The 24,114-nt window shown below is 49.7% G+C and overlaps 3 protein-coding genes across 6 annotated transcripts in view; 1 reads left to right on the top strand and 2 right to left on the bottom strand.

Annotated features, from left to right (window-relative positions):
• DOCK5 (dedicator of cytokinesis 5) overlaps positions 1-7,714 on the top strand; it is a 73,296-nt gene extending 65,582 nt beyond the window's left edge. The window contains exons 50-52 of the mRNA XM_069035507.1: positions 2,851-2,986; positions 3,890-3,987; positions 6,114-7,714. Coding sequence (XP_068891608.1) covers positions 2,851-2,986; positions 3,890-3,987; positions 6,114-6,215 — 336 coding nt within the window. The 3' untranslated portion in view covers positions 6,216-7,714. The remainder of the gene's footprint in view (positions 1-2,850; positions 2,987-3,889; positions 3,988-6,113) is intronic.
• A 3,272-nt stretch (positions 7,715-10,986) lies between these two features.
• GNRH1 (gonadotropin releasing hormone 1) lies at positions 10,987-15,491 on the bottom strand. 2 transcript variants are annotated; one of them, XM_069035514.1, is made up of 4 exons: positions 15,480-15,491; positions 13,557-13,698; positions 12,858-12,953; positions 10,987-11,405 (listed from the first exon to the last, which is right to left on the bottom strand). In XM_069035514.1, the coding sequence occupies exons 2-4, from the start codon at positions 13,695-13,697 to the stop codon at positions 11,364-11,366; spliced, it is 279 nt and encodes a 92-aa protein (XP_068891615.1). In that variant the 5' UTR covers position 13,698; positions 15,480-15,491; the 3' UTR covers positions 10,987-11,363. The 2 variants fall into 2 exon arrangements, with proteins under 2 accessions (XP_068891615.1, XP_068891614.1); XM_069035513.1 differs by lacking the exon at positions 15,480-15,491 and having other exon boundaries at positions 13,557-15,083.
• A 1,587-nt stretch (positions 15,492-17,078) lies between these two features.
• KCTD9 (potassium channel tetramerization domain containing 9) lies at positions 17,079-23,928 on the bottom strand. 3 transcript variants are annotated; one of them, XM_069035511.1, is made up of 12 exons: positions 23,828-23,928; positions 22,708-22,829; positions 22,054-22,097; positions 21,787-21,883; positions 21,541-21,599; positions 20,785-20,913; positions 20,277-20,344; positions 20,091-20,186; positions 19,307-19,456; positions 18,952-19,057; positions 18,532-18,665; positions 17,079-18,348 (listed from the first exon to the last, which is right to left on the bottom strand). In XM_069035511.1, exons 1-12 carry the CDS (start codon positions 23,873-23,875, stop codon positions 18,232-18,234), a joined length of 1,170 nt encoding a protein of 389 aa, XP_068891612.1. In that variant the 5' UTR covers positions 23,876-23,928; the 3' UTR covers positions 17,079-18,231. The 3 variants fall into 3 exon arrangements, with proteins under 3 accessions (XP_068891612.1, XP_068891611.1, XP_068891613.1); XM_069035510.1 differs by lacking the exon at positions 23,828-23,928 and adding an exon at positions 22,914-23,775; XM_069035512.1 differs by lacking the exons at positions 20,785-20,913; positions 23,828-23,928 and adding an exon at positions 22,914-23,780.
• Between the last annotated feature and the right edge of the window lie 186 nt (positions 23,929-24,114).

The following is a 24,114-nucleotide window of genomic DNA, read 5'->3' as shown; positions in this document are numbered from 1 at the left end:
CCCCAGAGGAGGCTGGGACGAGGAATAGGCTGGAGGCTGTTGGGCTCTAAGGCTCACAGTGGGGTTCAGAGTGGTCACCCAAAGCACAGGGATGAGTTTCAGCCCACAGGCAGAGCTGCACGACCTTGGGATACTGTCCTGATGGGTGTCAGAACTGTGTGACACCCAGAGATACTGTCCTGATGGGTGTCAGAACTGTGTGACACCCAGAGATACTGTCCTGATGGGTGTAAAACTGTCTCACACCTTGGGATACTGTCCTGATGGGTGTAAAACTGTCTCACACCTTGGGATACTGTCCTGATGGGTGTAAAACTGTGTCACACCCCAGGATACTGTCCTGATGGGTGTAAAACTGTGTCACACCCTGGGATACTGTCCTGATGGGTGTAAAACTGTGTCACACCTTGGGATACTGTCCTGATGGGTGTCAGGACTGTGTGACACCCTGGGATACTGTCCTGATGGGTGTAAAACTGTGTCACACCCTGGGATACTGTCCTGGTGGGTGTAAAACTGTGTCTCACACCTTGGGATACTGTCCTGATGGGTGTAAAACTGTGTCACACCCCAGGATACTGTCCTGATGGGTGTAAAACTGTGTGACACCCAGGGATACTGTCCTGATGGGTGTAAAACTGTGTGACACCCAGGGATACTGTCCTGATGGGTGTAAAACTGTGTCTCACACCTTGGGATACTGTCCTGGTGGGTGTAAAACTGTGTGACACCCTGGGATACTGTCCTGATGGGTGTAAAACTGTGTCACACACCTTGGGATACTGTCCTGATGGGTGTAAAACTGTGTCTCACACCCTGGGATACTGTCCTGATGGGTGTAAAACTGTGTCACACCTTGGGATACTGTCCTGATGGGTGTAAAACTGTGTCACACCCCAGGATACTGTCCTGATGGGTGTAAAACTGTGTGACACCCAGGGATACTGTCCTGATGGGTGTAAAACTGTGTGACACCCAGGGATACTGTCCTGATGGGTGTAAAACTGTGTCACACACCTTGGGATACTGTCCTGGTGGGTGTAAAACTGTGTGACACCCTGGGATACTGTCCTGATGGGTGTAAAACTGTGTCACACACCTTGGGATACTGTCCTGATGGGTGTAAAACTGTGTCTCACACCCTGGGATACTGTCCTGATGGGTGTCAGAACTGTGTGACACCCTGGGATACTGTCCTGATGGGTGTAAAACTGTGTCTCACACCTTGGGATACTGTCCTGATGGGTGTCAGGACTGTGTGACACCCTGGGATACTGTCCTGATGGGTGTAAAACTGTGTCACACCCTGGGATACTGTCCTGATGGGTGTAAAACTGTGTCACACCCTGGGATACTGTCCTGATGGGTGTAAAACTGTGTCACACACCTTGGGATACTGTCCTGATGGGTGTAAAACTGTGTGACACCCTGGGATACTGTCCTGATGGGTGTAAAACTGTGTCACACCTTGGGATACTGTCCTGATGGGTGTAAAACTGTGTCACACCCAGGGATACTGTCCTGATGGGTGTCAGAACTGTGTCACACCCTGGGATACTGTCCTGATGGGTGTAAAGTTCTGTTACACCCTCAGGCTGAGAGAATTGGGCACCTAGGTATTTCAGTGCCCCTAATCTCACTTATCTTGGCTGCTAATCTGATTTAACACAGGCTCATTTTTCTCAATAACATGAGAAAACATGAATTCCTGTATTTCCCTTTCCTCTCCCAAGTTCTCAGCTGGATGTGGCAGGGATGGGTTATGCTGATCCGTTTTCAGGAATTCTCATCAGGTCTGAGGGATGCTGCCAGCTCTTGGAGGCTGCAGGGCATTTCTAAGAAGGGGATCTGTGGCTCCAGGGTGCTGTCATTGGTCCTGACAGGATTTCCAGCCCAGGAAACCTGGGGCTGTGGATGCTGGTGCTGCAGGAGGCCTGGCCCTCTGCCTCTGGAATCGCTGTTGGATGAAATCCCCAGTGTCTGTGAAGGGAAGGAGCAGTCCAGGGTTCCAGTCCTGCTCCAGGACACTGCAAAGCCCAGGAAAAGCTGCTCTCCTCCATGGCTCCACAGTGAGCACAGGAGCTGGACAGAGGAATTTTCTGGAGCTCTGGACTGAGCTGTGTGGGAGCTGGAAAGCCAGAGGGAAGCAAAGACTTTCTGTCTGGGCTTTTTGTGTTTTATTATCCACCAGTGTGTGGTCCTGTCTGTGCAGGGAGAAATCCTGAGCTGCTCAGGGATGGAGAATTGACCTCTGAAAAAAAGAGTTTGTGTGTTTAAGTGACAGCCTGCTCTGGAAAGCAATAAACTAATATTGAAAAGGACCCCAATATTCCTGCACTGGATTTTTGGGGCCACCCTGAGATGGCCTCGTGTTTTGAGCGAAGAGCACAGGGCATGTGACACTGGAAGGAACTGGATACAGATTCCCACGTGCAAAGGATTTGCTGTGTAAAGCCTCAACCAGACCCATTTCACAGCCCTCGGGAGCTGGAGGATACCAGCAGCCCTGACCTGCACCCAGGATTTCATTTTTTTTTCAGTTCTCAGAAAGACTTCACCCTCACTCCCCTCCAGAATTTACTCACAGAACTGCAGCAGTTTTTCAGCCTGACGCCTTCCCTTCCTAATTAACACCCTGAGGCCATTAAAAGCAGTTCAGTGGTGCCCAGGCAGTGCCAGGGGAAGCTGGGCTGTGTCCTGGGAGCCCGGGGGTGCCTTTGGACACGGCCGAGCCAGGGCAGGGCTTTGGCTCCTGTTCCCCTTCCTCGTGCCTGGTTCCTGCGGTGCTGTGCCGGCTCGGGTTCGCCGTGTGTGACCACTGAGGGGTTTGTCCTTCTCTGCTCCCTCCAGGGCCCGGCAGGGAAGGCACAGAGGCCCAAGAGTCTGCAGCTGGGAGACAACAGGCTGACCTTGCTGCAGGGCTCCTCGCTGCAGCAATGCGCCCGCAGCCCTCCGCCCATCACCCCCAAAACCCCCCGGACCCAGAGTAAGTCCTGCTGCTGGAACAGGGAACAGGGTGGGAATGACTCTGCTGAGGGACCCACGCTGGGGAGGGACGGAGGAGCTGCTCTGAGTTAGATCCCAGAGTGACCCGGGGCTGCTGGTGTCTGCAGACATTTTTTGTCACATAACAAAACTCTTTTTTCCCCCCTCCCTTTTTCCCCCCTCCCTTTTTCCCCCTCCCTTTTTCCCCCTCCCTTTTTCCCCCTCCCTTTTTCCCCCTCCCTTTTTCCCCCCCCCTTTTCCCCCTCCCTTTTTCCCCCTCCCTTTCCCCCCTTCCCTTTCCCCCCCCCCCTTTTCCCCCCCCTTTTCCCCCCCCTTTTCCCCCCCCCTTTTCCCCCCCCCTTTTCCCCCCCCTTTTCCCCCCCCTTTTCCCCCCCTTTCCCCCCTTTTTGCCCCCCCTTTTTGCCCCCCCTTTTTGCCCCCCCTTTTTGCCCCCCCTTTTTGCCCCCCCTTTTTGCCCCCCCTTTTTGCCCCCCCTTTTTGCCCCCCCTTTTTGCCCCCCCTTTTTGCCCCCCTTTTTTCCCCCCCTTTTTTCCCCCCCTTTTTTCCCCCCCTTTTTTCCCCCCTTTTTTCCCCCCCTTTTTTCCCCCCCTTTTTTCCCCCCCTTTTTTCCCCCCCTTTTTTTCCCCCCCTTTTTTCCCCCCCCTTTTTTCCCCCCCTTTTTTCCCCCCCTTTTTCTCCCCCCCTTTTTCTCCCCCCCTTTTTCTCCCCCCCTTTTTCTCCCCCCCTTTTTTACCCTCCCCCTTTTTTCGTCCCCCTTTTTTCGTCCCCCTTTTTTCCCCCCACCCTTTTTCCCCCTTTTTCCCCCTTTTTCCCATTTCATCCTATTTTTTTCTTCTTTTTTCCTCACTTTTCCTTATTCCCTCGTTGTTGTTGTTGCTTGCAGGCTTCCCCTCCTTGCAGGCTGACGGACTGGCCACGCCACCCCCCCCTCCACCCAAAAGCAAACCCTACGAGAGCAGCACCCCCAGGAGCTCAGCAGAGGTGAGGAGCTGGGAGCTGATGGGTTGTTGGACAGCAGCTTCTGAGGCACCACTGGAGTTTGCCAAGCTGCTCTTGGGGTGCTGCTGCTTGAAACTTTTCTCATCCTTTCGCTGCTTCACTCCCTGAAACCACAAAAGAAGGAAAAAAGGGTTGGGTTTTTTTTTTTTTGCTTCAGGAGAAGGCAGTGGAGTGCAGTGCCTGGATTATTGTTTTTCCCAAATGGGAGTTGTGTTGTCCTTGGTCGGGAAAACTGTGTGGGGTGGGAAGAGAGGTGGAAAATAAACCAGCAGCAAAAGTTTCAAAAACATGATCAGCCTAAAGTAGAGCAATAATTTGGGCTGAACAAGAAGGGGGGGGGGGGGGGTGAAATTCACCATTTTCAGAGGTGATCAATGTCTCCTTCTAAGCCCCAGCTCAGAAGAATCTGATTTTTCAGCCATTGGTGACTTAGAAAAGGCTGTATTTAAATCCTGGCCTTTGTCTCAATTCCATGAAGTGATTTCCTTGTAGGAGTATCGAGTTTTCCCTTTTTCAGTGCTGCATCACTGATGTTTCTCGTACACTTTGGTGTCTCCAGGCTGTCTGGAATCCCTGACACGCAAATATTGTGCCAGAATCGTTTCACCTGCCCCTGACATGAAGGTGTTGGTGATGCCAGACTAATTCCTTAGCAGTGGGAAGCAAAGAAAGGATCCTTCTGTGACTGGGAGGGATGGTGCCTCCCCAAAACCTGTTAGGAATCCCCTTCTGCAACTGAAAGGGTCCCCAGCCCAACCTCCAGAGAGGATTTGGGGAGTACCTGAGTGAGATAAACTGGGATTTGTCCAAAAAGAATTTGAAGAGTGATCACACTTAACCACGTTAGCAGCACAGAGAGACGAGGAAGCAGCTCATCCCTTAATTCTGTGATGTGATGCTGGAGTAAAGCCTTGAATTATGGGATAAGGAGGAAGTTTTTCTTCTCTGCCCTTCATTTGGCTGGGGTTGATGGTGTGGCTGCTGTGGTGCTGTGCCCAGCAGAGAGATCCCAGCTCCAGGAGTGCTGTGGGAGTCACTGGATCAAGAGGATTAATGAAAGAACCTCCTTCCCCAGAGTCTTGTAAGGAAACTAATTACTGCCATGTCCTGGCCTGCAGCATCCCCTTGGCTGGCAGCCAGAGGGAAAGGGTTCACAGGGCTGTGAAGGGAGATTGGGAAGGATTTTCTGAAGGGTTTTGTTACTTTGCTCTTGTGAAGTTGGGTTTGTCTTCCTTTGGTTAAAACAGTCCTGAAATGTTGAGTTTTGGCTGAGAAGGGGGGGTCCTGAAATGTTGCGTTTTGGCTGAGAAGGGGGGGTCCTGAAATGTTGAGTTTTGGCTGAGAAGGGGGGGTCCTGAAATGTTGAGTTTTGGCTGAGAAGGGGGTCCTGAAATGTTGAGTTTTGGCTGAGAAGGGGGGGTCCTGAAATGTTGAGTTTTGGCTGAGAAGGGGGTCCTGAAATGTTGAGTTTTGGCTGAGAAGGGGGTCCTGAAATGTTGAGTTTTGGCTGGGAGAGTGGTGAACCACACAAGCTCCTGGCTCTCCTGGCCTTTCCCATCTCATTTATTTGCAGGATATCCCTTAAAATAGGCAGAGACAACTTGAAAAACCCCATTAGTGCAGTTTTCTGCAAGAAGCACCCTCCAAGCCCCTCTGCAGGCAGGCAGGACGTGCCTGGTTGAACTGGAACTGCCCTTGCTCCCATCGTAGGGTGTTGAGTTTTACCAGTCTGATTCTGAAGCATTTTACAGCCTCTTTGTGCATCATCCAGCCAGCAAGAGAAAAAAACCTGGATTTTGAAACCTGGGAGGAAATGAGTTTGTTGCCATTTTACTGATCACCAGAAAGAGGAATAAATGCTAAAGTTGGGCTGCAGGCAGAAGCAATTAAAGTCTATCCTAAGCATATTTTAGCAACTAAAACATTTCACCTTCTGTTATCTCCTGGGGATCTGTCCTTGTTTGCCCCATCACATGGAACTGAGGCTGGATTTGAAGATTTGCTCCTCAAAGAACCATCAGGACCTTTTGGATTTCTCATTTGGTGAAGCAGAACGCCTTCTGCTTGCCAGCAGTGGTTTATTTTTCTGTGTGTTTCCATCTCCTCAGGTTGCTCCGCCGCTGCCCAGCAGACGTGAGGCCAAACCTCCCCCTCCACCCCCAAAAACCAGGAAATCCAGCGTGGTGTCCTCGGAGCAGGGGCTGCAGTGAGGATTTGGGGTCCCAGCAACGCCCAGCGTGCAGTGGCTGCTTTATTTCCACGGACCCTGCAGCCTGGTGGTCTCCCCTGCCATTGCAGCACTTCCCCTGGAGCTGTCCTGGGAAATGCCACAAAGGAGCTTTGCCGGGGCTGGATTCCCTCCCCTCTGCCTGTGCAGTGCTGACACACTAATCCAGACGTCTCCCTGCTGGAATTCTTCTCTGTCCTGCTCTTGTCTGTCCCGAGTCGCTTCCCTGCTGCAATCCCAGCAGCTCCTTCCCAGTGTAACTGGGAATTCCCGGGGTGCTCTCACTGGTGGTACCCCCACAGGGAGCTGGGGTTTCCTGCCTGGGTCAGGGTCTCTGCTCAGCTCGTGCCTGGTTTGGTGCAAGATCTCCTTTTGTGCTTTTTAGTGGGGTGGAAAAAATCTCTGCTGTGAATGTTGGAGATGACAGAGGCTGCACTTCGGCCAGGGCTGGACTGGTACCACCTGCCCTGAAACCAGGGCTGGACTGGTACTGCCTGGGCTGGACTGGTACCACCTGCACTGGTACCAGGGCTGGACTGGTACTGCCTGGGCTGGACTGGTACTGCCTGCACTGGTACCAGGGCTGGACTGGTACTGCCTGGGCTGGACTGGTACCACCTGCATTGAAACCAGGGCTGGACTGGTACTGCCTGGGCTGGACTGGTACCACCTGCACTGGTACCAGGGCTGGACTGGTACTGCCTGGGCTGGACTGGTACCACCTGCCCTGAAACCAGGGCTGGACTGGTACTGCCTGGGCTGGACTGGTACCACCTGCACTGGTACCAGGGCTGGACTGGTACTGCCTGGGCTGGACTGGTACCACCTGCATTGAAACCAGGGCTGGACTGGTACTGCCTGGGCTGGACTGGTACTGCCTGCACTGGTACCAGGGCTGGACTGGTACTGCCTGGGCTGGACTGGTACCACCTGCACTGGTACCAGGGCTGGACTGGTACTGCCTGGGCTGGACTGGTACTGCCTGCACTGGTACCAGGCTGGACTGGTACTGCCTGCACTGGTACTGCCTGCACTGGTACCAGGGCTGGACTGGTACTGCCTGCACTGAAACCAGGGCTTTACTGGTACCACCTGCACTGGTACCAGGGCTTTACTGGTACCAGTTCCATAAACAGCCTGTGGCCTGTTTATTTATCATCAATATTGATGAAGATTTTGCTTTCTCTTCCAGGAAATAATTTTGTTTGTTAATTCTGTCATTTTGCTTCTGATTATCTTGTAGAAGTTGGGAAGAGCCACTAAAACCCTGCAGAGGGTGTTGCTCACAGCAGGAAATACAGTTATTGTTGGGCTGGGGGGTTGCAGGCCTTTATTGTGCTCCCCCGACTGAAATGGGTCTCTGACCTTACTGAAAACCCGAAGTTTGTTAAATCTAATGAGAAGTTTCCTCAGCAAAAGCTTTTTCAGGGAAAGCCAAACCCAGCCCAACAAAAAGCACCCCCAAGGAGGGTTTTGTTCAGACTGAAGCTGTCATTTTCTTTTGTCCTTCCCTATTCTTTTGACACCAGTGTGACTCCAGGAGCTGCTGTGCTTCCTGCCCAGCTCTGGAGACAGATTGCCCTCATCCCAGAGTCATCCCAGATTCCCATCACCTCCAGGTTGGAGCCGCTCTGGAGGTGGCACTGCAGTCACATCCCATCCATCCCCAGCCCGGTGCCCGCACACACTTCCAGCTGTCTCCGGGCTGGTGCTTCTCAGGGGAAATCTTGGGAATCTTCCTGGACACCCTGGCCAGGCTTCCCCCTCTCTGGGGCGTTGTAGGATGTGTCAGCTCCTCGTTGTGTTCCTGGGCGCAAACACCGCTTGATTTGAAAACCGCTGGGTTTTCTTGTCTTTGCATTTCCTGGCCACGTCCCCGCTGCCCTCCGGCTCAGCCCAGCCCAGCCCGGATCCCCGGAGCTGCCCGTGAACAGCAGCTTTTGTCTGGGTGAGAATTCCGCTTCGGGCAGAGCAGCAGGATGTGGTCTGAGCTGTCTGAAGTGCGTTTTAGCAGCACCTAATTGCTGATTCAGTGCCTTTCATCCGCCTCTTGCCCCAGTGCTGGGTGCTTTTCAGAGCGGGTTGGGTTTAATTCCCTGGGTAAATCAGCAGGAGCAGAGGAGGGATCCCAGGAATGGTTTCCCTGGTGAGGGCAAACGGACTGAGCTGCCAGGTTCGGGTGTTCTGGTTCCAAGTGACTTTGGAGTTCTCTTTTCCAGCCTTTTTGTTCTGCTTTAACAACCTTAGCACGTGGAGGGACCTTGTGCATCCAGGTTTTTTCCTGGAGAAGGGAACCGCTCCATGCAAAAAGCCCTCACAGGAGGAGGCCTGGCCTTGGGAAGAATTTTTCAGCTGAGCTTCATCCACCTTTTTGCTCTTTCACTCGGGGAGATTTGGCTCTGGCTGCATTTTTTGCAGTTCCAGACCAGGATTTTGAGCAGAATCCTTGGCATGTCAGGGGTTAATTATCCCTCGCTTCCTTCCCTTCCTTGGACGGTGCCAGTGCCAGGGGTGAGAGCAGCTGCAGCTCTGCTCTGCCTGGAAACTGCTCCTGTCACCCTTAAACCTCACCTGCGTGTGCTGCTCACCAGCTCAGGCTTGGCCTCTCCCTCCCTGTGCTGCCCAGTTGGGCACTGGGATGGGCACCCTCTGAACTGGGAGCTGGGGAACAGCTGACACAGAGGAGTTCAGAACAAGGTTTCCTTCCCAAGATATTTTAGGCATTTTCACTTTGCCCAAAAGGAATCTAAATTTGGTTCATTTTTTTTCCCCCTTCTCAGCATTATTTATGTCCTAAAGTTTGCAAACCTGTCCCACCCCTTCCTGTGGCCAGGTCCCCAGACTGGTGTCCAGCACTCCCACCTGAGCCTGGGCAGGGTTCTGTTCCTGGCTGACCAAAGTTGGCATCGCTGGCTCAGAGGTGCAAGATGGAATTTCTGTTCTGTGCCCAGAGGACTCAGGGTTTTGGGCCAGTTTTAGGGGAAAAAAAATCGTCCAAGTGTCAGATTTGACACATTTGAGTGTGGGAGTAAGAACAGGGCGTTTGAGTGATGCTAAATCAGTGGAATTAAGTGCCCACTCATCAGACAAATCCCACCAGACCCCTGATTTTTTCAGTGTTTGCTCTTTGCTCGGGTACCTGCCTGACTTAAGTTGGGAGATTTAATTTTCAGAGACAATTTTAAGTGTCTCTGTTTTGTTTTTCAAACGAGAATCATCTCTTCAGGTTAATTAGGTGCTTTTGGAAATGTCTCTAATTGTTTCAGACTGGAGGGTTAAAAATGGGAATGGGACAGTCTGTAATGATGATCTCTGCACACCACAAATTGCAGCAATTTCTACCCAATTCATGGTTTTGATTAAAATCTCAGAGTTAAAACATCCACTCTGCAGAGGAGACAAAACCTAATCCCATTTCAGAGCCAGGCTGTTCAAAGCTGCTGTGAAATTTCGAGTCTTTGAGGATTTCATTTTTTCTCCTTTGGAGAAATGTGCTCAACACTTGTTTTCTGGAGCTTTTAATTAAAATTTGTCATGCTGTGATAAATTCCTTTAAAACTGCGACAGGCTCTAATCCACATCAGGGGCAGAGGGGAGCAGGCAGCTTTGCCTTTCAGTGGATTATTGGATTAGGAAAGGACACAGATTCCAGGGAGAGCAGCTCTGTGATCTGCAGAGAGCTCCAGGATGGATGTGCAGAGGGTTTTTGGGAACCTGCATCCCAGAAACTCCCCCTGCCAGCCCAGTGTTTGCTCCAGAGTCACACTCAGTTGGACCTGCAGTGACAACACCTCAGATTTTCCTCTCCTTATTTATTTTTATCATTGTAAATGGAAATAATAAGTTTAAATCTGTAATTTAACTAATTTTTATATAGTGAAAGCATTCCTGACTCATCTCTGCTACCTTCTTTTGATTATTTTTATTTTTAATTAAAAACTTTATCCTGTTTTTTACTGTTGCAGACCAAATTCTCTGGTGGACCAGGGTGAGCTTTCCCAAGGACTACAGCAGGGAGGAAAAATGAACAAATAATGTGATTTTATGGCTGTTCAAAAGCACGGGGTTCACCTGATTCTGCTCTCTGAACATTAATTAAAGCACCTTTAGGGCAGTGTGGGCACTAAAGGGGGTACTCAAAGGAGGTTCACACCTTAACCTGTTTTTCAGGTCCCTGTGCTGCTGCTTGGGGTGTTCAGGCAGGGGTGGAAGTGCCTCAGCAGCTCCAGAGTCCACCCCAATGGATGTTTCATTCATTGCTCCTCCCTGTGGTACCCCACAGGTTTAATCACCATAAGCCCTGGGACCTGTTCCTTGTGAATTCAGGAGGAGTTGGGTGTTGTGGAAGGGCTTTCTGTGTGTTCTGGGATCGTGGCTTGGTGGTTTCATTGCAAACCCACTTCTGCAGACTGCAAATACATTTTTTATTTTATTTTCCCCCTCTTTGTTTTACTCCTCTGCAACCGAATCAGTAAAAAATACAACTTTGAAGTGGCTCTGGAGGGAGCAGGAGCTTTGGGAAGGGCCCTGCAGCTCTCTGGGCAGATGCCACGTGCATCACTAAGTCTGTAAAGCAAGGTGTACACATTTTCGTGGGTTTTTAAACTGTATTGACCGTTGTAAAGTTTGTAAATACATTTTTAAAATAAATGTAGTTTTTATGACCGAACCAGAAAAAAGAGCAGTAAAAGTCTTTCTTCCATGGCCCACTGATGGACGGGGGAAGTTAATCCCAAAAGTAAGTTTATTCTTACCTTTTATCAAAGTTTGCTTGCTGTTGTACCCAGAGAGGAGTGGGGTGAGGCCCTGGCTTTGTCTGTTCATGTGGAACAAAAGTTGTTGCATCCAGATTGTCCCTGCAGTTCCCAAAGCAGGCCCTGCTCTGCTGCCCCCACCCCAGCTTGGGATGTGGCTGCTTTTACAGAAATCCCATCATCTACACAACCATTTTCCACTATTTTAATGCAGTTTCAGGGTATTTATTCACACATTGATCCAAGCAAAGGCCATTTGAGGAGGAATTGATTTTACACAGTTTTGAAACCTCACTCTGGGTCTGTTGCTCCATTTGGCTCTGGGGTTAAACCTTCTTTGGGGTTAAACCTTCTTTGGGGTTAAACCTTCTTTGGGGTTAAACCTTCTTTCTTCTGCCTTCTGCCTCCACCAGCCTCTCCTGTAACCACACACCAAATTCTGGTTTCAAAGAGCAGAAATGGCTTTGAGGATGGAATTTTCAGGTGCTAAAACACCACAGAGCTGAAGCCCTGGGGTGTTCTGGATGGAGATGAACTGGGTGAGTATCTGGGTGAATATCTGGGTTTTATTCCCTGAAGTGCCTCAGTGAGGGGGATTTTGGTGCTCCCTCCCACCTTCCCCAGGAAATGATGATAATTGGAGTTTTTCCATGGGATGGAACATTTCCAGCCACTCCCCTTTCTTCCCTGCTTAATATTCCTGTAGCAACTCCAGGAATGTGCTAGGTGGGAAAAGCTGGGTGTGGAAAATGTTGGTTTTAGTGTCATTAAGCAGCAAGAAATCAGAAATTTCTGGGCAAACCTCAGGATCTGGTGGGGTTTGGTCCTTTCAGCTCTGCAAAGTCAGGCCAAGTTTCCCTCCGTGAGCCAGAAGGAACTCATTTCAAATATCCTGGTAATTACTCTGGTGTGTTTTGCTGCCTAACATCATCTCTTGCAGTACAAAAAATACTTAAATACAGTAAATTACTGCTGCTGCCTTTCACTGTGCAGGCAGTGCTGCTGCAAGTCGTGGCCCACAACTCCAATACACGTTCAGTACAAGCAGGATGAAAGATGAGCTAAAATCCTATTTATTTAGGTAGTTTCTGCATGAAAATCCAGTGGAATTCAGGCTCTGCCTTACTGGTGCTGAGTTCATGAGCCTTTTCCAGGCCTGGCTCCTCAATGAGAGGCTGGAGAGGCTTTCAGGCACTCAGAGCTTTGGGGTTTGGCTTCAACTTGAAGTCGAGATTGAGCTTTTGGGATGGCACAGGGACACTTCCCAGGAAAGTGGGGCCATCTGGCCCCTCAAGGTGCTGCTGGGTTAATGAAAAAGCCCATTTTAGCCTGAGCAGGCTCATTCTGTGTCAATTCACTCAGCTGTGAGGTCTCTGCTGTCACTGTGCTGCAGCAGCTCGTGGAAATGCATTTCCCAGCTTGGGGGCCCTGGGAGCAGCAGCTTCCATCTGGCCCTGTCCTGCAGCAGGCAGGGACAGCCCCAGCTCAGCAGCTGCCCGTGCTCAGGGCTTGGTTTGGGTTAATTCAGAGAGGAAACACCAGGGCTACACCAGGAGCTTTGGAATGATGGATCCCTGTCCTGGCAGTGTCCCAGGGAGGGATTGGGAATGGTGCAGGTGACAGGAAGGGACCAGTGCAGGTAATTTTGTCCAGTGGGAGTGTCCCTGTCCATGGGATGAGGTGGATTTTAGGTCCCTTCCAACCCAAACCATCCTGGGATTCCATGATAAGGGCAGAGCCAGTATTTCCTCACGTGAACTGAGCTTCAATCCCTTTTCCTCCTCCTCCTCCTCCACCACTGTTCCCCCCCTCCCCCCATGTATTTTCTTTAAATTTTCCAATAGTGATGACAGAAAAACCACACTACTCACCATGGCTTCCTTCAGGTCCCTGATCCTGGAGTTCTGGTACGAGCCTGGGCACTCCCTCTGCTGCACCTCCCCTAATTCTGCCATCTCATTTGCAATCTGTGTTGGAAAAGTGACACAAGGAACTGATACAACCATCAGGAAAGGAGATTTGTCTGCCAAAAGCGACTCTACCCCACTTACAGAGGGAGGTGAAACTTTCCCCTACACAACTGAGATTCACCTTTTTCTCACAAACCCCGGGATGCTGGAATGAGGAGGAACTAGACATGGAGTACTGATTGGGAAAGAGGGGAAAACCACTGGTGGACAGAACCTTCCACATGTGCTTTGTCATTTAATTGTTGAGCATCCACCACGTGCGAATTGCCAAAATTTTAAGGGAGGTGGAGGAATTGTCATAAAATAACCCATCAGAATACTGGAATTTAGGGAGAGGATGGAATCAGGCTTAACCTGGACCTCAGAGCTGCATCTCTCCCTTGGAGCTGACTGCCCAAACCCTCTGGCTGCTGCTCTTTGTGCCAGGCTGACAAATGGCACCTCGCCCCTTATTTTCCAAATCCTACTTAAAACAATTGTTTATCCCCAGATCTGGGGGTGTCTGGTGGACAGACACACAGACAGGTGTAGAGGGAAGCCTCTGTCACTTTTTGGCTGCATCTTTTCCGGGCCAGGGTTGTCTCCCAGCCCAGCACCCACCTCTTGGAATGGTCCCAGCAGGTCCCCAGTGCTCCTCTTCCCCCCTGGCTGGAGGCCGTAGGACCAGTGCTGAGCCAGGCACAGCCCCACACACAGCACAGCCAGCAGGGCACTGGCCACGATCCTCCTGGACTTCTCCATCCTGGAGAGAGAAAAGAGCCCCTTGCTGGTCATAAAGGCATCACAGCTCCATTGGTACCGTGGAGAGGGAAGGAAACGCGGCATTTTCGGATCCCAGAATCGTGGAATGTGCTGAGCTGGAAGGGGCCCACAAGGATGGTGGAATTCCAGCTCCTGGCCCTGCACAGACACCCCAAAAATCCCACCCTGAGCCTGCTCCAGTTCTGATCTGCACCTCCTGGGTGGGAGCCCCAGCTGGGTTTGCAGCCTGTCAAAGTGTGGATTAGCTCACTAGAAGGAGGTTGGACATCTGAGAAATCTGGATGAAGCTCTGAATTAGGATTTTTGAGTTCCAGGCATGTGTGGACCTCAAAGGTTGCATTCCCTGGTGGTGTTTGGCAGATGTGTTCAGCTGGTTTCTGCTCTGATGTCCCTACTCCTTAAAATCTGCCCTTTGCAGCCTCTTCTAATCCAAGGGGTTTTTTAATAGGAGCATCTGCAAGCCCTGGCTAAGTAAAAAGGCAGTGTGGGATGTTGTTCCAGCACGTTACCTGCTGCCTCAGAGAGGTTGTGCAGTAACTCCAGCTCTGCTCCTCTGGAAAATGTCCTGTAAATGTGCTCTCACCTCACTTTTTATAACCAAGAGCCCCAGTGCCTCCCCTTTCCCAGCAGGAGATTCCATCCAGTTCCCTCTCCCGGGCTGCACTTTCTCTGTTACAGAGACTGTCACGCAGCACCAGTAAAGCCCATAATTGGAACACCCCGGTGCAGCAATTAAATTCAGCTGTTTTCTCTAAGAGCCATAAAAGTAACAGCCTTGCTTTTAAGAGGTTGTAAATCCCACACTGGGATCCAGCTGATCCTGCTGGGAAATGCAGGAGCTTTTCTGTCAGTGACTTCTGGTTCCTTCAGAAAAAGTTCTTGGGTGTTTGAATTTGTTGAGGGTGTGAAATGGGTGAGGAATTGAGCTCAGTTTTTAAGAATCCTGGAATGGTTTGGGTGGGAAAGGACCTCAAATTCATCTATTCCCACCCCTGCCAGGGGCAGGGACACCTTCCCCTATCCCAGGCTGCTCCAACCTGGCCTTGGACACTTCCAGGGATGGAGAATCCACGATCCAAGCAACATCTTTATTTCTATCAGGCCTGAAGGAAAAAACCCTTTGGTGCTCCAACAGGAGCCTGTGGTTGCACAAGTGCCCAGAGCAGTTTGAAACCCTCCTCCTCCTCACTTAAATCAAGGTGCTTTGGTGTTCTTTGCTCTGTAAAATGCCAGGTGGGATCAAACTGGACAAGTCTGTGATTGTGACTGTACTTTGCTGGCACGATGGAGTCTCTGGGGTGAATAGGATTCCCAAATCCTTTTTAGAAGGGCCTGGAGTGACAGGACAAGGGGGAATGGGGTTGAACTGACAGAGAGGAGGGTTAGGTTGGGAAGGAATATGTAATATTGGGTTTATATCAGGAATAATTCCTCCCCTGTGAGGGTGGGAGGGGCTGGGATGAAATTCCCAGAGAAGCTGTGGCTGCCCCTGGATCCCTGGAGGTGCCCAAGGCCAGGCTGGACATTGGGGCTTGGAGCACCCTGGGACAGTGGAAGGTGCTGGGGATGGAATTGATGGAAATGATCCTTAAGGCCTCTTCTAACCCAAACCGTTCCATGATTCCGTTTTTAAATCTTGAGAGTGTGTGCACTGCAGATTTATAACGATTTATTTGCATGCAGCAGGTCAGTAATTCTTTTCAGTAATTCAATTCAGTAGTTTTGACTGCAGAAATGGTGGTTTGGGGTTTTTTTACCAACCTGGCAGCTCCTCTGCCTTCTCTGCCGTGTTCCCTGTTCTCCAAACATCCTCTGCTCCAGCACCCCCGACCTCTTGGAGCTTTAACAGATTAAAGTAATTCAGTCAGTCAGTAATTCCGGGAGGATTTGGTGACTCTTAGCAGAGTCATTCCTCCTGCCCCAATGCTCCTCCCACTCGCGGCGAGGGCGGCCAGCACGGAGCTCTGATCAAGCTGTGAAAACAGCTGGGTTCAGGGCAGCAGTGTTCCTGTTCCTCTGGGGTGGGCACCAGGATTCCCACGGGCATCCCTGTGTTTGGGGCTCCTTCCTTCCCTGCTGAGCCTTGCAAAGATGAGCAGTATTCAAAGGTGAAAGATTTGGACGTTTTTTAAAGAGCTTTGCCCAATAATTGCACCTCCTTAACCACCACTTAACCCGGGTCTAATGATCTGCCCTGAACAGCTCTGAACTTTTTCTCCACAGGTTTCTGGCACAGCCACAGGAAGTGGACTTTTCTGATCTTTGGGTCCCTTCCAGCTCAGGATATTCCACGATTCTCTGGTTATTCTGCCTCCAGCTATTTTATTAATATGAAGGGTAGAGACAAAAAAGCTGAGAAGTCTTGGAGAGGAATGACAAACCAAAAAAAATTCCATGCAAATTCTCCCAATTAATGGCTCAGAACACTGCAGGAACCCCCACAGCACATTTGTTTTTCCAGCCGCTATTTTATGCTTAAAACCAAAAAAAATTCTTGTTCTTCTCGCACAAGCCAGGTAAAATTTGGGGTTTTTATTCAAATGAAGACAACTGAGCCACTTTTCTCTTTCACACTTTTTATTAATGCAACTTAAATTAGGCTGGAACCTGCAAATTCTGCACAGGGCTCTCCACACAGCTCTGTCCTGGCAAAAGAGGTACCTCAAATCCAGCTGTGAGTGATGGTGCCACATGCTGTGATTGCTCCATAGTGCTCCAGTGAAAGTTCAAAGAGGTTTTATACACAGTGATTATGAAAATAGAGATATATATATATATATATATTTTCCATACAATAGTTTTACTTCTGCCAGCTACAAAATATGATAAAGAAAAATAATTCATTTGTTTCTCTAGCCCTAGGAATCTTCTACTGCAACAGACACAACATTCCCACTGAAAGCCATGAGGTGGGAGAAAGGACTCTGAAGTCACACTGGAACATTTCCCTGGAATCTACAGGTCATTTCTCCAAGGATCTAGTGTTGTCCTAGAGCCTGATCCAGAGGGATCTGCAGGAAATAATCCCAGTTCTGAACCTCGTAGCTCTGGGATTTTGAGCCCTGCAAGGTCATGTCACACGTCTGAGTCAAACCAACTTGAAAAGGAGGGAGAATGCTGCAATTCCCCCCAAACACATCATCTGCTGACCCCACATCATCACTGATCCTCCCAGACTGGTGCCAAAGCAGCACTTCTGTAACAACTGAGACAACGAGACTTGAGGACAGAAAATTGCACTGCAAGGGAGAGACAACCCCCGAAGAACTGTGGAACTCCAGCTCCTGTGGGACTCCAGCTGGGATCCACTGCTTCTTACTCCTCCTGTGTATTTCTACAGTAACAGCTTGATTTCCTTAGATTCAAGGTTAGTTTTAACTTTGGGGTGGTTTAAGCATCTGAGGTAAGTTCTTGATGCACCTTCTTTTTTTTTTGGTATAGTTTCTTCATGTGCTTTTTGATTGTGTGTAAAATAAAGGTGGTGTGAGCCGAGAACTCCATGGATCCTACGGGGAAGCAGCTCCTTATCCACGTCTGGGGGTGCTGAGGCCTCTGCCCTGCACAGCTCACCCACACAAGCAGCTCCACCTGCTTTCTGCCCGGGCACAGCAGGTGTGGGAGGGCACAGGGGGCACCTGGCCCCAGGCAGGATGCTCCTACAGCCCCCTGAGGCAGCCCAAATGAACAGGGAGATCCAGCTGGGAGATGGACGATGCCCAAGCTTTCAGGGGGTCTTTGCATAGTACATGGAGGGGAAAGAGGGGGAGATTCACCTGCTGAGCTCATGAGGGGAGGGTGGAGCAGGAGCTGGGGCCCCTCTGCCTCTCTCTGCTTTGGTGACAGCTCTGCCCTTTCCTCTCTACACCACAAAGGGTGAAAACTCTGCAGGAACCCCAGCCAGGAGTGGTCAGGACATGTGAAAGGAGGATTTTTCTCACCAGCTGTGACGGACAGTGCACCTCCACACTCGTTTGGAGAGGATTAATTAAAGACATCCAATTTCTGAGCAGGGATGTTCCCACCAGCTGCCACCCCAGCAGAGCCCTGAGCACCCCCTGGGGACACTGAGCTACCCCTGGCACGGACACAAGACTGCAACTACACCTGTAAACCTGAACTTGGTTGCTACTGTACAGGAGTAACATTTTCTATCCATATTGCAGCTACAGATTCAATAAATAGAATTGCATATATTGTGCTTTATAAATTAAAATGCATTCCAAAGTGAGGCAATGCTAAACAATGAAACCATTGAACCTTCCCCCCCCGCCAAAGCAGCCACACTCTGGTTTCAGCACCAGCCCACTTCTTCACTGCTCACAGAGGTGCAAACTCCCTGTTGGTACCTCTGGAAACAAGAAGTCCCACCCCAAAAGTGATCAAAAAGAGTTTACCTAGGCACTACTGCAAATGTAAGGTGGCTAACAACCATGACTTGAACTCAGGAAGGGGAGGAGGTGAAGAAAGTCACGATGAATGTTTGGATTCCTTCCTCTCCAGCGGGTCCTGGCCCCTATCTGACACTCTGGGACATGTGCAGGGGTGTCAGCATCTCCTCAAAGATGGCTCCTTTCACGTTAGAGCCCCTCAAATTTGCTTCTTGTAGGTCACAACCTGATAGATCACAATTCTGAAGGGGGAAAGGAAAATTAATGTTAATTAAATAGACCCAGAACTCTGTTCAGAAGTTTAACTCCATTTACCTTAACTCCACTCAACTTTGCAGCTGGAGAAAAGCCAGCAATCCCCCAAATCACCAGCTTTTTGTATACATATATAAATTTATATGTACAGGAAATGAATCCTAACTCACTTCCAAGTCAGTCCCTGCCAGCGTGGCTCCTCTGAGGTTGCAGTTCTTTAGTTTGGCGTTTTTCAGCGTGGCCACCCGCAGGTTGATCCCCGTCATCTGACTGCCCTCCATGTCCACCCCCTTCAGGTTGGCACCTGCAACACACCCACACAGGAGGTTTGGAGGAAAAGCAGCCAGAAAGGCAGCAGCTCCACGTGATGCTTCCTCAGAGCTGGGTAAACTGGGAGAGGTCAAGGCAGAACTGGGAACTGAATGATTATTTGGGCAGAACTGGGAATTGAATGATTATTTGGGCAGAACCAGCCCAGAGCTGTGGGCTTTTCCCGTGGATTGTACAAACACAGCTGAACTTTGGCCACACAAATGTACAGGCACAGGGCTGTTCCCATGGGATAACTAACAGGCAAAAAAAAGTCTCACCTTCCAAATTAGCTTTAAGGCCTGATGGATCTTCAAAGTTGCAGCCTTTCAGGGATGCTCCCTCTGCGTTGGAACACAGCATCTTCACCCCCTGCAGGTTTGCACACTGGCAGAGACAGGATGGGAGTCACGAGGGTGTGAAGAGAAATACCAAAGGTCAGCAGAGCACAGATTTGAGTTCTGCATTGCAGCTGAACCCCCCCAAAGCACAACCTGTGAGTTGTGCTGTTACTGTGAGGAAGTGGGGAAGCATTGGGAGTGGAACAACCACAGGAAACGGATTCTTTTGTTCCAATCCCTGTTTTTTGGGACAACTCCAGGGCAGGCCAGGCTCCCCAGGGCGCAGCATCCTTACATCCAGCACGGATCCTGAGAGGTCAGCTCTCTCCAGGTTGGCACAGCACAGGTTGGCGTGGGACAGGTTGCAGCGGCTCAGATTGGCCATCTTGAAGTTGATGTAGCGAAGATCCAGGCGGGAAAGGTCGGCTCCACTGAAATTCAGACCCTGGAAAAGCCAGTGAAACACCCCAAAATGGTCACAGAAGGGAAAGGGGAGGTCTGGACACAAAGGAGTTAAAAGAAACATGTCTGGGTAGTTGTGTATATGAATCTGTACAGATAAAGAGATGTACTGGAACACTTCCAGTACCTGAAAGGGGCTGATAAAAAGATGGGAGAGATTTTTTATATGGACAGAGAGTGCCAGGACAAGGGGCAATGGATTTAGAGATCAGGTTTAGATGGGATATTGGGAAGGATTTCCTTCCTGTGAGGGTGGAAGGGGCTGGGATAGAATTCCCAGAGCAGCTGTGGCTGCCCCTGGATCCCTGAAGTGTCCAAGGCCAGGCTGGAGCAAGCTGGGACAGTGGGAGGTGTCCCTGCCCAAGGCAGAGTAGAACAAGATTATCCTGAAGGTCCCTTCCAACCCCAACCATTCCATGGTTCCATACAAACATTCACTCACAGGATCATTTATTCTATTACATAACATCAGGGAAATATAAGTGCAAAGCTCTCAAGATCTGGATTTGTCCTTAAAACAGGCTGTGGTTTTAGACTGTCAGAGGGCAGGGTTGGATTAGGTGACAGGAAGCAATTCCTGGAGTTCTGTTGGAAAGACAAAGCCTGAGTTCCCTCACCTGACAGCGCAGCTCGGACTTGGTGGGCGTTGCCAGCAGGAATCGGACAAACTCCTTGCGGGAGATGGGAGAGTGATCCTCAGCTGGCTGGGAGTTCTGGGGAGAGGTGTTTCACAGGGACAGCACTCAGTTACACGTTCTGGGGAGAGCAGGACCTGCATCCCAGTGTTACAGAGAGCAAGCTACCTTAATAGCAACTTCCAGGTGTTCGATGAGCGAGTCAATCCCAAAAAACCTGGCTTCTTCCAAAACCCCTACAAACAAAGCAGTGCTGGTTATTCCAGGGAATTGCTGATCCAGAGAGCAGCACCCTTCTCTCCCCTTACTGGAGAACAACCACACACATTACACTGGATGTAACTGGGGAGAGAGGAAAGGTTTGCTTGCAGCTAAAAGGAAAAACATAACTCAGACACAACATTTCCAACGCCAGCATTAGGTTAAAGAGATCAACTCCAGAATTCCAGCTATTAATCCAGTATGGATTTTTAATGCTCCAAAGAGAAATAGCAGCCTGTCCTCATTAAAGCAAGAACATGGAGCTGCACTGCCGAGAGTAAATCCACCAAAGGAAAACTCCCAACCACGGGGAGGAGCACACAAAGCTCCCTCTGGCTTCACCACGGGCACCTGAAGGCAAAGCTTTAATTCCAAGGAGGAATAATTTAGGAGATGTCAGACAGGTAATACCTACCTAGCAAATTAATGCCATCATTTACAATGAGCTGTCCGTGACGCAAATAGTTCAAAATGGGCTCAAAATACTCGGGACTGCGGTCAATGAGGAAAGCTCCTCTAGGATCTTGCTTATTCCCCCAAGCATCTGTTTCCACAACATATATATATATAAAATTACTTTTGCTGTAGTCATAGAAGAGCATTTGCTTCAGTTTTCAGAGTTTTTAATTACTGAAGGGGACTGGAATAGCAAACATTCCACTTGGAAGGGTGGTTCGGAGAGAGAAGGAAGGAAAAGAGAAGCAGGGGGGGGAAAAAATCAGCTTAAAACGAACTTGTTCCTGCTCTGAATAACTCAATTTATTATCACATACAAAACAATCATGGCTAGATAAAGCAGCACTAAGATTTTAGCCTGATTGTCTCCCCAAGGCTGCCTCGTGCAGAGTTTGCTCATTGGCTCTGCTGCCAAAACTGAGGAAGATGCAACAAGATGAAAACCTCAATCAAATAAACAAACAAAAAAAGGACCCAAACTACTAACAGTGCATGGGAGGTGTATTTGCAGTTTGTGAGATGATCAACATGAGGTGGTGAAATGATAAACACAGAGAAATAAAGTTATTAAAAAATAATTCCCTGTCCTGATTTGGTACTTTAACATACTTTGGATATTTTAGTTTATGGACAGGAGTCTCAGCTTGACAGTGCCTTTTGCCCACTTTGCTAATTAATTACTTAAAAATAATCAAGTTTATCTCAATATACTCACCTTTGTCTTTAAACATGTGTGCCAACATACTGTCAGGTTCTTTGTTAACCAAAGTGCTCCTAGAAAACAAAAGCAGCCAAATTTTATTTTCCCTTCATCTGTAAATGTTTAAGAATTAATTTCTTGCAAAACTGTGGTGGAAAATACAGAGAAAGCTGCAGGAGTCAGAGACCTCCTCCTTCACAGTGAGTTATTTTTTAAGGTCTTTTGCTTTATTGAAATGAAGTTTTTGAAGAGCATTTTTACCGGGTGGTGGTGAAGTATCTGCCTCCCACATTGAGAGTCAGCCAGTCTGTGTGGGACCCTGTCAGCTCCTCCTGAGCTCTCCCATCACTCTGAGGATCTGCAGAGAAGAAACAAAGAAATGATTGGAGAAATTGTGACTATTCCTTAATGAATTCCCTATGGAAATAGGCATCTTCTGAAAACACCACAAAATAAAGTCTTTGCTTTATATGAAAGCAAAATAAACTCGATTAAATAAAAGGTTAAAGATAAGAAATATAGGCTCACCAATGAAGGGCTCCCCTTCACAGACAAACAAAACATCATCATCCCTGAGAGAGGAGGGGGCAGAGGGAAGAGAAAAAGAAAGTTAATAATAATTTGTTGTTCATCTAATTGACAGTGGAACCTCTCCTGATTACTTTCAGGTAAATTACGACCAGTAGCCATTAGCTGGAACTTCTATATCTGGTTTTTATCTGTATTTTACAGGTTCTTATGCTTTGGAATGGACTGACTTCACCAGAGATTTTATCTGTAGCAGCCAGGTAGGGACCACTTGTGTACTCAATCAATTCTTACAAAAGAGTTGCTTTCCTCCCCAGTCTGGGACCATTCTGTGAGGCCAAAGCAATGGGAGAATTTGTCTCCTTTATAGAAACCCCCCCATTCCAGGGCTGACTGGAATAGTGGGGATTTCATGGCCCAAACATTGCCCTGAAATCAACACGGGAGGACGTGAAAAGGCCTCAAACACAGCTTGTATCAAATTCTGAACCAATAAATGGTTTGAAGCTCAAAAGACATGAAAGGACCTTTGGGCACCCTGGCTGGGAATGATCATATCTGTTTTTAGGGAAAGCACTGGTTATTGATGAAGGAGGATTAACAGGTTAGTCTCAATCCACATCCCTGATTTGCCTTTTCCTGGCAGATCCTTACCTAATCAAAGCAATATCATCAATGAGCCCCCCTTTCCCATTGTAAACACTGGTGGCTTTTATCCCAAGCTTGTTGCTGGCCACAGAGAGCAAATCTGAGAGAGTCCCATACACAGCCACGACCTGGGAGAGAGAGGAGAGAGGACGCTGTGAATAAAAACAAACCCATGAAACCGTGCTCCAAAAGCTCTGCCTCTTCAGACTTACCAGGGCTATTAGGGGGAGCAAAACCCATTCGGATCTTGACCAAAAAAACAAGGGAAAACACCAACTTTGGTGTTGGAACAGAAAAATCGGGTGACTTGCACAGCTCCCAACAAAAGTCATTGCAACAGCAGTGAGAGAATAAATGCTGGTGCTGTAAGAATATAATTCCGTTATTTATTTCTCTGAAGAAATAGTGTCACTCGTTCTGTTCCAGGGCTCTCCCAAATCTGCTTCCCTCCCTAAAAACAAGGATTAAAGGGCAGGCACACGAACTGTCTGCGCTCAGGATGAGGATGGGAAAATCAGGATCACGGACACGATTTGGCAGAACTGCAAGGTTGGAATGCGGTCACACGAACTCCTGCCCTCGAGATCGCGGTGGAAATAGCGGGATCATGGGCAGAAGTAACAGAAATACACATTAAAGCACAGTCACATCAACTTCTGCACTCGGAATGTGGATGGAAACAACAAGATCACGGGCTCTGTGTGGAACTGCATCCCAGGGCCTTTTCCTCTGCTGGACAAGCACCGGTTGGGCCTAAAAATCCCTATTTTCAGTCTTGAGACGATTTTAGCGAGGTTTTAAACAATTAATTGCGATTATTCCCAGGATACCCCCACGCAGGGTCAGTCTTCCTCCAGAGCCCTCATCCCACAGGCTGTGCCTGACACGAGCAGCCGGGCGTGACTCCCTAAAGCCACGAAGCGCCTCCAGCCGCGACAAATCCCCGCCTGTCGCGATTCCCTCGCGATTCCCTCCACAGGCAGTGAGGGGGGGGGGAAACCCCGCGCCCCGCTCCCCTCCGGCACCGCAGGCCCGGCTGCCCCGGGAGGCTGCGGAGAGGGCAGGGCCGGGCAGGGGGCCCGTGAGGAGCGGGACCGGCCGCGGGCCGCCCCCAGCCCGGCCTCACCTTCCCGTTGCGGGCGCTGCCGTTGACGAACAGCGTCACCCGCCTCATGCTGCGCCCGCCGCCGCGCCGCCACCCGGAAGGGGCGGGCGCTGACGGGCAGGCCCCGCGGCCAATCAGCGCCGCGCGGCGCCCCTCGCCCGCCCAATGGGCAGCGAGGAGGCGGGGAAAAGCCGGGGCGGCAGCCAATCGCGGCTGGAATGAGCCTCTATATTTGCATAACCCCTCTGTGATTGGCTGCCGCCCGTCACGTGCGCGCGGGCCGTTGAATGAGTTTATTTAATCATTTT

Source organism: Aphelocoma coerulescens, chromosome 22, assembly GCF_041296385.1.
Source record: "Aphelocoma coerulescens isolate FSJ_1873_10779 chromosome 22, UR_Acoe_1.0, whole genome shotgun sequence".
Classification (NCBI taxonomy): Eukaryota; Metazoa; Chordata; class Aves; order Passeriformes; family Corvidae; genus Aphelocoma; species Aphelocoma coerulescens.
This window is presented reverse-complemented; position numbering and strand designations above follow the sequence as displayed.